The sequence below is a fragment of the Saimiri boliviensis genome, chromosome 11, assembly GCF_048565385.1.
Source record: "Saimiri boliviensis isolate mSaiBol1 chromosome 11, mSaiBol1.pri, whole genome shotgun sequence".
NCBI lineage: Eukaryota > Metazoa > Chordata > Mammalia > Primates > Cebidae > Saimiri > Saimiri boliviensis.
Window position 1 is genome coordinate 20,962,248 of NC_133459.1, and position 15,411 is coordinate 20,977,658.

The following is a 15,411-nucleotide window of genomic DNA, read 5'->3' on the forward strand; positions in this document are numbered from 1 at the left end:
GGTGAGCCGCCAGCTGCAGACGGTTCCCCAAGACTGCATGTTCTCCTCACAGCTGCTGAGTCGGCAAAACTGAACTCACACACCCACCCATCTCATTTACAGTAAATCCGGTGGGTTGCAGAAATGGGACCTGAAACTGCCTGAGGGCAGCAGGGTTGGGGGACAGTGAGGGCACGGGAAGGGGTCATGGGAGGGGACTGCCGTGCCACGGGAGGGGACCGTCAGGGGAAGCCCTTCCCGCCTCTGGGGAAGGGAACTTCCGCTTCGACCCAGGGCAGCAGACCCACGGCTCCTGGTCCCACCGCTGCTCAGCCCAGCGGCATCACAGGACACCAGCTTCCGAGGTGAGGACGGGGCTTGGCACCTGGGGGAGGCTGGCAAGGACGATATGGAGAAAGTGGTGATTCCATAAGTGTGAGCTTTGCCTCCGCTGCCTTGGAGCCAGCTGGGCTGTTTAACACTGCAGACAGCCGGGCCCAATCCCAGACCTGTGGAACCCATCTTTCTGGGGAGTCTGGGGAGTCTGCTGCCACCCAGGGCCCAGCGGACGGGCAGGCCACCACAAGTGGACGCCTGCAGCCTAGGGGCTTTGGCATCACAGACTCGAGCTGACTCCAGCTCTGCATCATATGCGTTGGTCATCTTGGGCAAGCCACCTAACCTCTCTCAGCCCGGCCCCCCTAGGGAGAACAGAACCTCTCTGGGCCGCTGTGCCCTACAGGAGATCAAGCTTGCAAAAGCTTAGTGCATGCCCTGGCTCAAAATTTATCAGTAAACCAGACACCGGAGTGGAATTAGAACCCAGACGCCCCTGCCCGGCCCAGCGTTTCTCCAGCATCTTGCTTCTCTTATTTCTTCACACTCTGCTGAGAAAGCTCGGCTTGACTCTCCCAAAGAAATAAGGGACGTTCAGGTGGAGTTAGGGTTTGTTCTTAGCTAGTGCTGAGTGAATGCGATGTTTGTGCGGGGGGATGGGAAGTGGTCCTGCACCGGGGACCTTACTTCTTCTAAGCACCTTCTCCCGTCATCCTTCCGGCAGCCCGGTCAGGCTGAAATCAGCATTGCCAAGAGGCTCAGAGAGGTCGAGGCACTTGCCTGAGGTTATGCTGCCGGCTGCACAGAAGGGGCTTTACAGAGTGGGCCTGACTCCAGGTTGGGGGAAGGGACAGCTGGGACCGGAGATGGAAAGGCCAGAGCTGGGGGGAAGACGGGAGGAACCTGACTGGCCATGATAATGGGCTGGCACAGGCAGGAGGCGGGTAAACCAGGTGAGTCGTAAGCCCTAACCCAAGCCTGAAACTCGGTGGCTTTTGAAATGGGTTAGAACCAGCATTTTCCCACTCCCGCTACCCCTGGCTTCTCCAGGAAGCCCACGTCCCTTCAGAGCCCTGCTCCCCCCCCACCCCCCCGCACCAGCTGGCCTCAGCGCTCCGCCTCTGGCTGCCTCCAGCTGACAGAGCCCCTCCCTCTCAGCCCAGTCCCTCCGAGGGATTGTCTTTTTTTAACTTCTCCAACCACCCTTCCCTTCTGTTCAACCACTCAGGAATTCTTGGATGACAGTGAGAATAATAAAATAGCTAATATTCATTAAGCACTGCCAACATGCCAGGCTCCATTGGAAGCTGTAACTCATGTCCTCAAGCCAACCCTATAAGGGAGAGAGTAGCATTATTCCCACTTTATAGGAGGGCCAACTGTGGCCCGAGAGGAGGAGTGATTTCCCCAGTCCCTGAGCTAAGAAGCAGCAGAGAGCTGACGTGAATCCGGATGGTGCTGCTCTTCTTGGGACACTGCAGGCTCCCACTGTCCGGTGAATGTTTGCTGCCTGCAAAGAGCAGCGATCAGCGTGGTGGTAAAATCCCACTTCACCGAGCCCTGACCATGCGCCTAACACTGCTCTTAGCGTGTCCATTCATTCATCCTTGTATCAGGCTATCTGGCTTCACAGTTTATGTTTTAACCACCAGGTACAGTGGCCTCTTAACGTAACACTGAGTTTTAAGATCTAATGGATATGAGTTTGAATCCCAGCCACATAGGAGCTGTGTGACTTTATCAAGGTGCTTGCCCTCTCTGATCCTGTTTCCTCATCTGTAAAATGAGAAAGCCAGAGAGCGTTCTCAGGGGTTGAGCATTCAAATGACATGAGATAAAGGCATGTAAACCATTTGGCTCAGACCCTGACCCATAAGTGCCCAACTTATTAACGTTGTCAAATTGCCATTGTGTAAAACCTTCAGCAAGAGCAAGAGTGAGAGCGGATGCCTATTCAGGGCTAAGCAGGACCACGCCCCTGAGCTACCGTCTCTTCAGAGCACAGAGCCTGACGGAGTCTAAATCCATCAACAGCAGACCCTGACCACACTCATCTTTACAGCTTTCCTCTCCTCGGTGCACGGGGTCTGGCATAGCTCAGGGCTTTGAGGAAGAAATTTATCAGGACTAGGCTGAGGGGCTGAGGCTAATCTGTAGGTCATAGGAGCCAAATAGCAGGCTTTTCTGGTCCCAGGGAGCCCTCCACATGCCAGACCCTGGGGTTGGTACAGCCGGCATGAGGCAGAGAGGGTAGGGGTTTGCCCACAGCCCTACCGTTAAATCATTTGCTGGGTGACTTGGGGTAGGTTGCTTTCTAAGTTCTGATCATCAGTTTCCTCATCTGAGAGATGGGAAATTCATCACAACCCCCTTCCCCAGGGTCTTGTGAGAATCAGAGAGCCGCAGTAACAGCAGAAGCAGCCACAAGTCCCAACGAGAGCTCAGGGTTGGGGGCTTTGTGACTCTTTCCCATCCATGGCCTCACCTGGGTCCCTATGGCCACTCTGGGAGGTGGGCAGAGACCGCTCTGCTCCCCGATTTTAAAAGAGGATACAGTTCAGCCTCTGAGGGAAGGCTTCCCGGAGGAAGAAGGCTTTGACCCAGGCCTTGAATAGTGAAAAAAATGTGAATCTGGGCAAAGGTGGAATGGGCTGCCTCAAGAGGTAATGAGCTGCCCGTCACTGAAAGGGTGCAAACCGTGGGTGGAAGAGCCCTTGGCAGAGATGTCATTTCCTCATACTCTGCTGAGAAAGTTCAGCTTGACTCTTCCAAGGAAAGAATGTGATGTGGAGATGGAGTTGTGACTGGTTCTCAGGACTGAGTGAACACAGCGTTTGTGCCGCAGGAGACTGGGAGGAGGCACCGCACGGGGGACCTTGGCAGAGACGTCACTGAGGAGATTAGAACAGTCTGAAGGGTCCTCAGGCACTTAAACATGGAATTACCATAAGCGGTAATTCCTCTCCTAGGTATAAACCCCGAAGAATTAAAAACAGATACTCAAATCCTCGTTCGCAAATGTTCGTAGCAGCACTCTTCACAATCGCCAAAAGGCGGAAATGTCCCAAATGCCCACCAATGATGAGTGGACAAAGAAACAGCCGAGCGAGGTGGCAAGTGCCCATAACCGCAGCTACGCAGGAGGCTGAGGCAGGAGGGTCGCCTGAGCGCTAGAGTTTGAGACCAGCCTGGGCAACACAGCGAGACCCCATCTCAGCAGAACAAAACAAACAAACAAACAAAACAAATTGTGATCTAGTCTGTAAAGGGAAAAACACAAAGTATGTTTCGCCCACTCTCACACCACAACAATCAACACAAAGACTTCTGTGACCAAATGTGCGGGATTTCCCCCGACACACCAAGCAAGCAACCAAATCTGCTGGGTGTCTTTCCATTCAGTTCTGACACTACCCAGAAATAGCATCACACCCCACAGGCTGAGAGCTCAGTCCCACAAGACCGCTCCCCCTCAGACAACAGTTACAAGCCCAGACCCCCAGAGCATCTGACCAGCAGCTTCACGTTGGGGTTTGTGCCCACAAACCCCTCCTTGGGTTTGGTTTCTTTGCTGGAGTGGCCCGCAGAACTCAGGGAAACACGTTTACCGGTTTGTTATCAAAGATACTACAAAAGATACAGATGAGGAGATGCCCAGGGTGAGGTATGGGGGGAGGGGCGTGCCAATGTCACACCCAGGTCCCTGGGCATACCATCCCCCAGGAACCTCCATGTGTTCAGCTATCTGGAAGCTCACCGAACCTAGTTTTTGGGATTTTATGGAGGCTTTATTATGTAGGTATGGTTGATTAAACCACTGACCATTGGTAATCAACTTAACCTTCAGCCCCACTCCCCTCCCCAGGGGTTAGGAGGTGGGGCTGAGGGTAAACTCTCTAAGTCTACCTTGGTCTTCCTGGTGACCAGCCCCATCCTGAAGCTACCTAGGGCTGCCAGCCATCAATCAATCATTAGCATACAAAAAAACATCTCTTTGGAAATTCTAAGGATTTTAGGAGTTGTCTGCCAGGAAAGGGGTAGAAGACCAAATATAAATTTTGCAATATCACATGTATCCGTACAATGGAATATTACTCAGCTATAAACAGGAATGAAGTACTGATACATGCTACAACATGGATGAACTTTGAAAACATCACACTAAATGAAAAATTGTTTAACTCCATTTACACGAAATAATAGGAATAGGTAAATCCATAGGGACAGAAAGCAGATTCGTGTTTATCAGGGGCTGGGGGAAGTGGGGTGGAAAAGAAACTGCTTCATGGGCATAGGGTTTTATTTTGGGGTGATGAAAAGTCTTGGAACTAGATGGGGGTGATGGTTGCATAAGACTGTGAATGTATTCAATACCGCTAAAATGCTCGTTTCCAATTGGTTAAATTTATGTTGTAGGAATGTTGCCTCAATTACAAATATATAGGCTGAGGGTTAAACTGGATGGACTTTAAAGCCACTCTGTCCCAAGAGCTAACAGCATGGGACACTGGCCATGCTGACCAGTTTGAGACAGCCCACCAGCTTCTTCCTAGTTCTCTGGGATTTAAAAGCGGCCAGCACTGCTCTCCTGCCAGAGTCACAGCTCTGAGAATGTTCCAGCAGCAGAGACGGCCTGGTACACTGGCAGGGACCTCGGCTTCATTCCTTCCTGTGTGACTCTGAGCAAGTGACTTAGCCTCCCTGTGTCCTCTTTGGTGTAGGAATCACAGTAGATGCCGGGATGCTCGAAGCATGCAAGGTGGCCTGCTCATAAGTGGCATCGCACCCTGAATTCAGAAGCTCTACTGAACAAGAGCTTTGGGGGAATAAAACCCCAAACCCACAGTAGCCTAATTGCCTCTCCAGTCTTGCATCCTGTCCGTTGAACCCTCGCTCCCCTCTGCCATGCTGGCCTCCTGCTGATGCTCAACATTTCAACCCCTGTCCTACCTCTGGGCCTTCTCCGCACTCTTCTGTCCTCCTGGAACATTCTTGCCCCCACCTTTTCTGAACCTTTAGGTCTCAGCCTAATCATCACTTCCGAAGTGGCTTCCCCTTGGAGAAGACTTTCCTGGTGGGAGGACATCCCTCCCAAAACCCGCCACCTTCCTTCCACCTCCAGCCCAGTGACTCTGCCTCCCAGCACCTTTCCCTTTCTTTCAGAGTGCCAACATAGTCTATCACTACTTCTATTTACTTCTATGCTGACCTGTTTATATCTGTTTCTCCACCAGGGGCACAAGATCATGAGGGCAGAGACTGTGTCTGTCTTGTTCTTCACTGAATCCCCAGAACCTTGCACAGGGTCTGGTAGATAGGCAACAATCAGTGAACATTGTGGGTGAAAAGATGAATGGAGAGACAGATGGAGGAATAGAGAGATGGATGGATGAGTGGATGGATGGATAGATGGACAGAGGGATGTAGGGATGTAGGTGTGGAAGGATGCATGGATAGATGGATGGGTGGATGGATGGATGGATGGGTGGATGGATGGATGGATGGATGTACAGCAGGATGGAGGCAGGGATGGATGGATGGAGGGATGCGGGGATGGAGGGATAGAGAAATGAATGAATGGATGGATGGATGGGGGATGGATAGATGCAAAGATAGAGGGATGGAGAGATGGATGGATGGATGGTTGCAGGGATGGACAGAGGGAGGGAGGGAGGGAGGGATAGATGAATGGATGAATGGATGCAGGGATGGAAGGATAGGGAGATGAATGGATAGATGGATGGATGGATGGACAGAGGGATACAGGGATGGAAGGATGGATGGATGGATGGATGGACAGCAGGATGGAGGGAGGGATGGATAGATGAATACAGGGATGGAAGGATAGAGATGGATGAATGGATGGATGGATGGATGGATGCAGGGATGGAGGGATAGAGATGGATGAATAGATGGATGGATGGGTGGATGAATGGATGGATGGATGGATGCAGAGATGGAGGGATAGAAGGATGGCTGGCTGGCTGGATGAATGGATGCAGGGATGGAGGGATAGAGATGGATGAATAGATGGATGGATGGCTGGATGGATGGATGGATGCAGGGATGCAGAGATGGAGGGATAGAGATGGATGGATGGATGGATGGATGGATGCAGGGATGGAGGGATAGAGGGATGGCTGGCTGGCTGGATGGATGGATGGATGCAGGGATGGAGGGATAGAGATGGATGAATAGATGGATGGATGGATGGATGCAGGGATGGAGGGATAGAGGGATGGCTGGCTGGCTGGCTGGATGGACAGACAGATGGACGGATGGACAGATGGACAGACGGATGGATGGATGGATGGATGGATGGATGGATGGATGGATGGATGAATGGATGGACAGATGGACGGATGGATGGACAGATGGACAGATAGATGGATGAATGGATGGATGGGTGGATGGATGGATGCAAGGATAACAGCATCACCTCTCACATTGTCTTCTCCTCCACAGGAGGCATCTGACTTGGTATGATGATGAAGATCCTGTGGGGCAGCATCCCAGTACTGATGTCGCTCCTACTCCTGGGCCTGCCTGATGTCTCCTGGGCCCAGGGCAGCTGCACTGGGCACCCAGCCATCCCTGGCATCCCGGGTATCCCTGGGGTGCCTGGCTCTGACGGCCAACCTGGGACCCCAGGGATAAAAGGACAGAAAGGTACCATGGGCTTTAGGGACACACTAGTAATACTGACCAAGTTCCCATCTCCTGCCTCCCAAGTCACAGTTGCCTAACTTTGAGACCGCAAAAGCACAGGCAGATCCAGCAGCTTGCTGAACGCTTGCAGTAACTTTGCAGGGAGGGAATTCTGATTCCCATTTGACCGGCAGGAAAACTGGCTTCCAAAAAGGCTACTGACTTACTCAAGGTAGCTCAGCAAATGTTGAGGCTGAGACCAGACCACGGGTCTCTTACTATTAAATTCAGGTGGAGAGAGTGCCGCTGTTCCCAGACAGTCCTGGTGTGAAACTTCGCCTCCTGGGCACGTGACTTCTCTCTGACTCGCTATTTCCTCACCTGTAAAATGGGGACCACAGTATTTTGTGGGGTTGTCATAGGGTTCAAATGAGACTCCCTACCATGAAAACCCCTCTATAAATTGTGGTTTATTCATTCATTTAACCTAAGGTTATACAGCAACCCTCTGTGCCAGTCACTATCCTCACATAACCTCATCTAATCCTCACAATCCCCCAAAATATCTTCATCCCCATTTGACAGATGAGGAGGCTGAGCCTCAAGAAATGTGACTCAGCCAAGGTGACACCTCTACAAATGGCAGATGTGACATATGAAGCACACCTGTCTGTCCCCAGAGCCCATGTTCTCAGGCCCTAGTCTCCACCACTCTACGAAAATTGCTTTTATCTTCTGTTGTGCCAAACCAAGGGGCAGTGGCTGCTCGGGGGGTGGGGGCGGAGTGAGAAAGATTCTAAAGTCCATTTCCAGGGGCAGCAAGACTGAAGGCCACGATTAATTAGGGATGCCTGCCAGGGGGGAGGGGTGGAGAGGGACAGCACTCATTATCCCCGCTCTAGCCTGAACAAGGACCCCTACGCAAGCCTGGGAGGAGGGCCAGCCCAGCACCTTCCTCAGCAAGCAGTCATTCCGCTCCCCACGGCCATCAGTCCCCATGAAGTTCAAGCATATCACAGATTCAGGAAGCTAGGCTAGAGGGAGACCCAGAGCCCCTCTCTGACACTGCCTTCTTTGTTTTATAAACGAGAGGCTGAGGCCCAGAGAGGGGCTGGGCTCTGCCCAAGGCCCCAGCATGGGCCTTTTTCTTTTGGTCTCAGTGATGTCATCTCTTCGGTCTCTGCTTTTCCAGGGCTTCCAGGGCTGGCTGGAAACCATGGTGAGTTTGGAGAGAAGGGAGACCCAGGGATTCCTGGGAATCCAGGAAAAGTCGGCCCCAAGGGCCCCATCGGCCCTAAAGGTGGCCCTGGGGCCCCTGGAGCCCCGGGCCCCAAAGGTGAATCGGGAGACTACAAGGCCACCGAGAAAATTGCCTTCTCTGCCACAAGAACCATCAACACCCCGCTGCGCCGGGACCAGACCGTCCGCTTCGACCACGTGATCACCAACGTGAACAACAACTATGAGCCCCGCAGCGGCAAGTTCACCTGCAAGGTGTCCGGCCTCTACTACTTCACTTACCACGCCAGCTCTCGAGGAAACCTGTGCTTGAACCTCATGCGTGGCCGGGAGCGTGCACAGAAGGTGGTCACCTTCTGCGACTACACCTACAACACCTACCAGGTCACCACCGGTGGCCTGGTCCTCAAGCTGGAGCGGGGGGAGAATGTCTTCCTGCAGGCCACCGACAAGAACTCGCTAGTGGGCTTAGAGGGTGCCAACAGCATCTTCTCCGGGTTCCTGCTCTTTCCAGATGTGGAGGCCTGACCTGTGGAGCTGCTTCACACCCCCACGCCCCCCTCCACTCGCCCCACCAGCAACTCGCACCCTATCCCCAGCCCCACCCCTTGCCCAGCCAATGCACACAGTAAGGCTTGGTAAATGTTGCTGAGTGAATAAATCAACTCTTCAAGGCCAAGAGACAGTGGTCTAATTGAACTCTGTGTCCCAGCACCTGGCACACCGTAAGTGCCAGGCTCAGAGTGTTGGTTACATGAATGAATGAACCATGAATGAATGAAGGCCTCTGTCCGAGTCCTGCTCTGTGCCAGCCACCCAGTGGGAGGCGGGGGTCGAACACCCACTGCGCTCCCAGCAGTAGGGTACACCTTTTCCTGATTCTCCTGTTAATCCTCATTCTCTTCCTGGGAGAGAGGGCGCATCGTGCCCAGCTTTCGGAAGAGCAAACTGGAGATCAGAAGGGATGCAGGGATTCTCCACAATCTCATAGCAGGGCTCGGATTCAAGGGCAGCTCTGCCCACTGATGACCTGAAACCTCTTTTAAAGGCAACTTACCTAGGCCAGCCCTGAAAGGTGCTCTGTGCTCGTCCCTTCCCATTACCCCTACCAAGGATCAAGGGGTCCTCCTCCAAAGCTTTACATGACCTTGAAACAGTAACTTTTCCCTTTTTTATTGTCCCCACATGCCTTCCTCCCAGTATCTTCCCAGCCTAGCACAAGCTCAGCCATCCAGTTAGAGCAAATGTCACTCCCTGCTCAAAACCTTCAGTGGCTCCCCAGTGTCCACCAGATATAGTCCTAGCCCATGAACCTGGCCTCCCAGCCTCACTCTACTAGGACTTTCTGTCGTCTAAACAAGCCCACCTCCGTGCCCTTCACCTAGAAGCCTTCCACTCTGCCCATCTACCCATCCTGTAAAACCTCATTCAAGCCACCCCTCCTCCCTGAAGCCAGACCAACCTAGCTCTCGCACGCTCACTCCTCTGGCCTCCTCTAACCCCGGAGCGTGCACAGCCAGCATCTGGCTTCTCATCCTATCTCCCCAGCTAGGCTGGAGCTCCACACCCTGCTCACTTCTGAGCCAGCACAGAACCCACGATGGACAGCAGTCACTCAGTAAAGATTCATTGCTGGATTGGCTGAGACCACAGGCCTAGGACTCCAGAGTCCCGCCCAGCTCTGCACCTGCTCCCCTCAGCCTCTCCTACTAGCCCCACCATCAAGACCCTCAACCAATCCTGACCTGAGGTGGGAGGGATTTAAGATATTCCCGCCTATGGCACCAGCCCAGCCTCCTGTTTGGCTGGCCCATCGCTCAGGACTCCATTCACTGGGTGCTGCTTCTGCTCTATCTCCTGGGCCTGGGACCCGGCCTTGGTGACCTGCCCTAATCCCATCACAGTCCAACATGCCTGGCTCCACACAGACGTGCATGCGCCTCAACTCTTCACATTTATTTATTTATATTTATTTTTGAGACAGGGTCTTTAGCCTATGGGTTATAGTTTGCCAACCTGCTCTAGACCCAAATGTGGCTCTAACCTTGGAGAAGAGGAGCGGGAAGGTGGGCCCAGCGCTGCCTGACTCCCTTCTGACTACAGTATGAGTCCTGGCTTCTTTACGCCCATTGATCCTGACCCACACGCCCCTCCCAGTGGCCCACAATGCTTTGAGTCGATTGAGAGAGGAAAGGAGAGGAAAGGGCCAAGATGCAGGAAGGTGGGGGTGTAATAAATAGCGGTAACAACAGCTCGCAGCACGCACGGTTCTATGTCTTCATGTTAACCCGTGTAACCTTTGCAATCATGCTCCCCTTTTACAGATGGGAACACCGAGGCAGAGCAGGTCAATGACTTGCCCAGCATTCTGCAATTAGTTAAGTAACAGAACCAGGTTCCACACCCGGCAGGTCAGTTCTGGAGCTGCTGCTCTGTCACTGCAGACAGAAGGATCCCCGAGGGGCGGTGCAGGTGGCAGTTGAGGGCACTGGCTCTTGACTTAGACCTGAGTTCAAATCCTGCCTGGGCTTCTCACTAGCTGTGTGGCTCCCGTCAAGTGACTGCACTGGTCTCCTGTTTATTTGTACAGGGGTTTCCTCTTTCACCCCCATACAAATAAACAGTGCAGCAGTGATGTCCTGGTGCAGATCCTTGACGCTTTTCCTGGGTGAAGCCCCTACATGTGGACTCCCCCAGTGAAAGGATATGCACCCTTTGAAGGCTCTGAAGTGTGTTTCCAAATGGAGGGATGGGCGGTCAGAGCTCTAGGCTGCTCCAGGCTTGCTGCCACCAGGGGGGAGCAGACACCAAGGCAAGGACAGCCTGGAGAAGGGGCGGGTGGTTACGCGGGATGGTGGAAACTCCTCCCTCCCTGCTCTCTCGTCCCCCAGCCCTTCCCACTCTCTGGGTGGGCACTGAACTTCCAGGGTGGTGGTGAGGTCAGCTTTCAAGTCCGAGATTCCTCTAAACCAGTGTCCTCAGCCTGGGGTCTCAGCATCAGCATCACCTGGAAACTGATCAGAAATGCAAATCCTTGGCCCCATCTCAGACTGGCTGAATCAGAAAATCGGAGGGAGGAGCCCAGCGGTCACCTGCCCAGGTGATTTTGTTGCAGCCAGAGCTTGAGAATCGCTGCTCTAGACCAGAGCTTGCCTACTTTTTCTGTAAGCAACTAGAAAATATTTTAGGCCTTGCAGGCCACACAGCGTCTGCTGCAACTACTCAGCCCTCTTTTCGTAACATGAAAACAGCCATGAGCAATGTATAAATAAATGAACGTGGCTATGTTCCAGTAAGTCTTTATGAACACTAAACTTTGAATTTTACATAATATTCATGTGTCACAAAATATTTTTCTTTTGTTGTTTTTTTTTTTCAACCATTTAAAAATGTAAAAACCATTCTTAGCTAGCAGGCTGCACACAACAGTCTGTGGGCCGGATTTAGCCTGTGGGTTACAGTTTGCCAACCTGCTCTAGACCCAGATACGGCTCTAACCTTGGAGAAGAGGAGCAGGAAGTTGAGCCCAGTGCTGCCTGACTCCCAAGCCAGTGCTCCTTCCTGTAAGTTCATCTGCCAGATTCAAACCTGGGGAAATTGACAGAAAAACTCTCTGGGTCTCACCGCCCTTAACAATAAAATGGGCATTGCAATCTCTGTGCGATCTGAGGCACTGGGTCCCCAATTTTACTGGGCAGTGAGATCCCCTCGAAATTTGCTAGTATCCAGGCACCATCCCAGAGGTTCTAGTGGTTCTGATTCCATCAGATTAGACAAGATCTGGAGGGGCCTGGGAAGGTGCCCTCTGTACTGATTCCAAAGTGGCCTTCCACCTCCAGCCAGGGGGCTGGCTTAATGAATACAGAAACTTGAATAAGAGCAGATGCAGTCTCTTCCCCCAGAAATCCAGTGGCTATATGGGGAGAGGAAATGGGAAGCAGACGTTTTGTCTGTCAGCACCTACACAAGATGAGAAATGCAGCAGAGGAGAAAAGCCTAGGGGCTCAGAGAGGCTGGATTCAAATCCCTCCTCTGCCACTTCCAAGCTGTGTGTTCTCAAGCTGATTACTTAACCTCTCTGGCTTAGTTTCTTCATCTGTCACATAGAGGTAATAATATCATACTCATTCCAGAAAGCTGATGAAGATTAAATGAGATTCTGTGTGCCAAGCCCCTGGCACATAGAAAGTTCCCCACAAGTAGTAGCTGTCGTTATAGTGATGGGTTGTTATTGAAATCGGGGTGCTATGGTGGTGCAAGGGTTCCCCAAATTTCCATGTACACAAAACTCACCTAGGTCTTGCCAAAATGCAGATTCAAATTCAGTAAATCTGGGGTAGACCCCTGAGAATCTGCTTTTCTAATAAGTTGCTGGGAGGCACTGACGCTGCCTGGCTGGCACCACGCTTTAGGTAGCCCCGGTCAGGAGCAGTGGTTCGGCATTTTGATTTGTGATGAAGTTAAAATCTGTCATCCACAGGCCCTGGTTAGCCTAGGGACTGGTAGACGGCAAGGGCTCTGTCATTAACATGTTACTGGTATTGTCGCTATTGTGTTCATGGTGGTGATGCTGTGATGGGGAGGATGCGGGAGCTCAAGGTCAGGGTGATGCTGTGATGGGGAGGATGCGGGAGCTCAAGGTCAGGGTGATGTTGTGATGGGGAGGATGCGGGAGCTCAAGGTCAGGCAGAGGAAAGGACAAAGGGTGGATCATCATTTCCCCAACGGTGAGCACTGTGGTCCCCCTCCTGGTTTGTCCTCCATGTCTTCACCTTTCTGTTCTCCTGCTGATAACGGGGCACCAAGTGCCCTGCCTTAAACAACACAAACAATACACACAACACACACACACACACACACACACACACACACACACACACACATACAAACACACACGCCCTCCTTCAGAGAAAGCTGCAAGCTGCATTTATTTTTGCACATAGCCAGAAGGCATTCTCATAGACAACCCTGTTGACCAGATGCAGGAGAAAAGTGGGTGTTTGCTCAAGAAACTTAGCAGCCCACCCAGGGAGGTGGGGACACCTGCAGTGAGGGGACCTGGCAGAGCAGGAGGCACCCTGGGTGGGAAGTTAAGAGCTCCCAGTTTTAGGCTGGCCTCAGAACCTGACTTATTGTGTGACTTCAGACAAGTCACTATCCCTCTCTGAGCCTCAGACTATCCCACAGAAAGAAGAGGTTACATCAGACTCACCTGGGGGGCTTGTGATACAGTCTTGAGCCCAAGCCTAGCCTACTTATTAGGAACTAGGGGAGCTTGGTGATGCCCTCAAGAAAAAGGCAACGAATAATGGCAGGGTCACCGACCAGTGAGAAAGCAGCAGCCCTGTCCCTCGATCACACCCCACTTACTCAGAATCCTCAGCTACACAGAACACGGCCAGGACCCGGGAGGGCTGAAACTGACACCTCACAGCCCAGAGAGCCTGGAAGATTCATGTTTATCAAATGAATGCATGAAAGCATGGCTATGTTGGTTAATTAATTAATTGACTGATCGACTCCAGAGACTATAGGGCCTGGAGACAGATATCCATAATAGATGCACAGTGAATAGCTGCCAAACAGAATGAAGAAAGGCAAGATGGAAGGACTGTCAAAATTATGTCCTGCCTGGAAAGATAGGGCCTATAATAATAACGCTTCCTAGGCCCTTGGGACATTTCCAGGGGAAGGCTTGGCAACTGGAAGGAAACGAAAGCAGGCAGGGAGAAGCCAAACTGAGCGTGGTGAACGTGCCCGCTGCACAGACATCAGCCCCTGACATCCTCACAGCAGCACCTGATGTGGGCGTCGTCACCACTGTTCAGAGGCAAAGACCCAGTGGACAGCTGAGGCTCCAGAACTCCAGAGAGACCCGCCAGGGCTCAGAGAGTGTGCAGGGCTTTACGCACCATGCTTTCTTTCTTGAGACAGAGTCTCACTCTGGCTCCCAGGCTGGAGTGCAGTGGTGCGATCTCAGCTCACTGCAACCTCCGCCTCCTGGGCTCAAGCAATTCTCTTGCCTCAGCCTCCTGAGTGGCTGGGATTATAGGTGTGTGCCACCATACCGGGCTAATTTTTGTATTTTCAATAGAGACGGAGTTTCATCATGTTGACCAGGCTGGTCTGGAACTCCTCGAGTGACCTGCCCACCTCACTCTCCCAAAGTGCTGGGATTATAGGCTTGAGGCACCATGCCTGGCCCATACTTTCTTCGAAGCCTCCCTCCTCATTTCTGTTTACGTCTTCCTGCCTCCCCCTCCTCATTTTCCATTGCTTTTGCAGATTCTTCTCATTTATGTCTTCTCATCACTTTTTTTTTTTTTTGAGACAGAGTCTTGCTCTGTTGCCCAGACTAGAGTGCAATGGCGTGATCATGCCTCACTGCAGCCTCAACTTCCTAGACTCAAGTGATCTTCCTTCTCCAGCCTCCCAAGTAGCTGACACCACAGGTGCGCACTACCATGCCTGGCTTATTTTTGTAGAGATGGGGTTTTGCCATGTTGCCCAGGCTGATCTCAAACTCCTGGGCTCAAGCAATCTGCCTGCCTCGGCTTCCCAAAGCACTGAGATTACAGGTGTGAGCCACAGCACCCAGCCACATCACATATTTCTTCCTATAACCTGCCCTACAGCATCTGCGGAGCAAGAGAGGATGCGAACAAGCCAAGCAGCAAAAAGAAGGCAAAAGAAGCAAGGCGGATGCAGCAAGCAGCTCCGATGTGACGGGCGCCACGCCAGACGCGGCCTGCTGCTTCTCTCTTTGGCTTCTGGCTTCAGCCCCACCAGCTTCATTCCTGCTTTGCCACTTTCTAGCTGGATGACCTTGACAAGCAAGTCGCCTCGACTCTGAGCTTTTATATCCTTGGCTGCAAAATGGAACTCTATTGGCTGCTGTTGTGACGAGCATTCCGTGAGCTCGTGCATGTGAAGCACCCGCCTGGTACATAGTAGGCCGAAAACAAAATCCGGCTGTTACAAAGAAACACAAGCTGGTCAGGGTGGCTCACACCTGTGATTCCAGCACTTCCAGAGGCTGAAGCAGGTGCGTCCCTTGAGCCCAGGAGTTCAAGACCAGCCTGGGCAACCTAGTGGGATCCTGTATTTACAAAACATAAAAAAATTAGCTGGGTGTAATGGCACACACCTATGTCCCAGCTACTCGGGAGGCTGAGGTGGGAGGTTCTATTGAGCCCAGGAGGTTGAGGC

At 52.3% G+C, this 15,411-nt stretch overlaps 1 protein-coding gene across 1 annotated transcript; it reads left to right on the forward strand.

Annotated features, from left to right (window-relative positions):
- The first annotated feature begins 213 nt into the window (after positions 1–213).
- On the forward strand, positions 214–8,885 carry C1QB (complement C1q B chain). Its single transcript, XM_003934896.4, has 3 exons — positions 214–344; positions 6,781–6,984; positions 8,156–8,885. The coding sequence occupies exons 2-3, from the start codon at positions 6,798–6,800 to the stop codon at positions 8,728–8,730; spliced, it is 762 nt and encodes a 253-aa protein (XP_003934945.1). The 5' UTR covers positions 214–344; positions 6,781–6,797; the 3' UTR covers positions 8,731–8,885.
- Positions 8,886–15,411: the final 6,526 nt, after the last annotated feature.

Bases quoted from the DNA above. Each gene is read 5' to 3' on its own strand.
- C1QB (XM_003934896.4), top strand. From the start codon at position 6,798: ATGATGATGAAGATCCTGTGGGGCAGCATCCCAGTACTGATGTCGCTC. The intron at 6,985-8,155 runs GTACCATGGGCT...CTGCTTTTCCAG, and splicing joins AGGGATAAAAGGACAGAAAG to GGCTTCCAGGGCTGGCTGGA.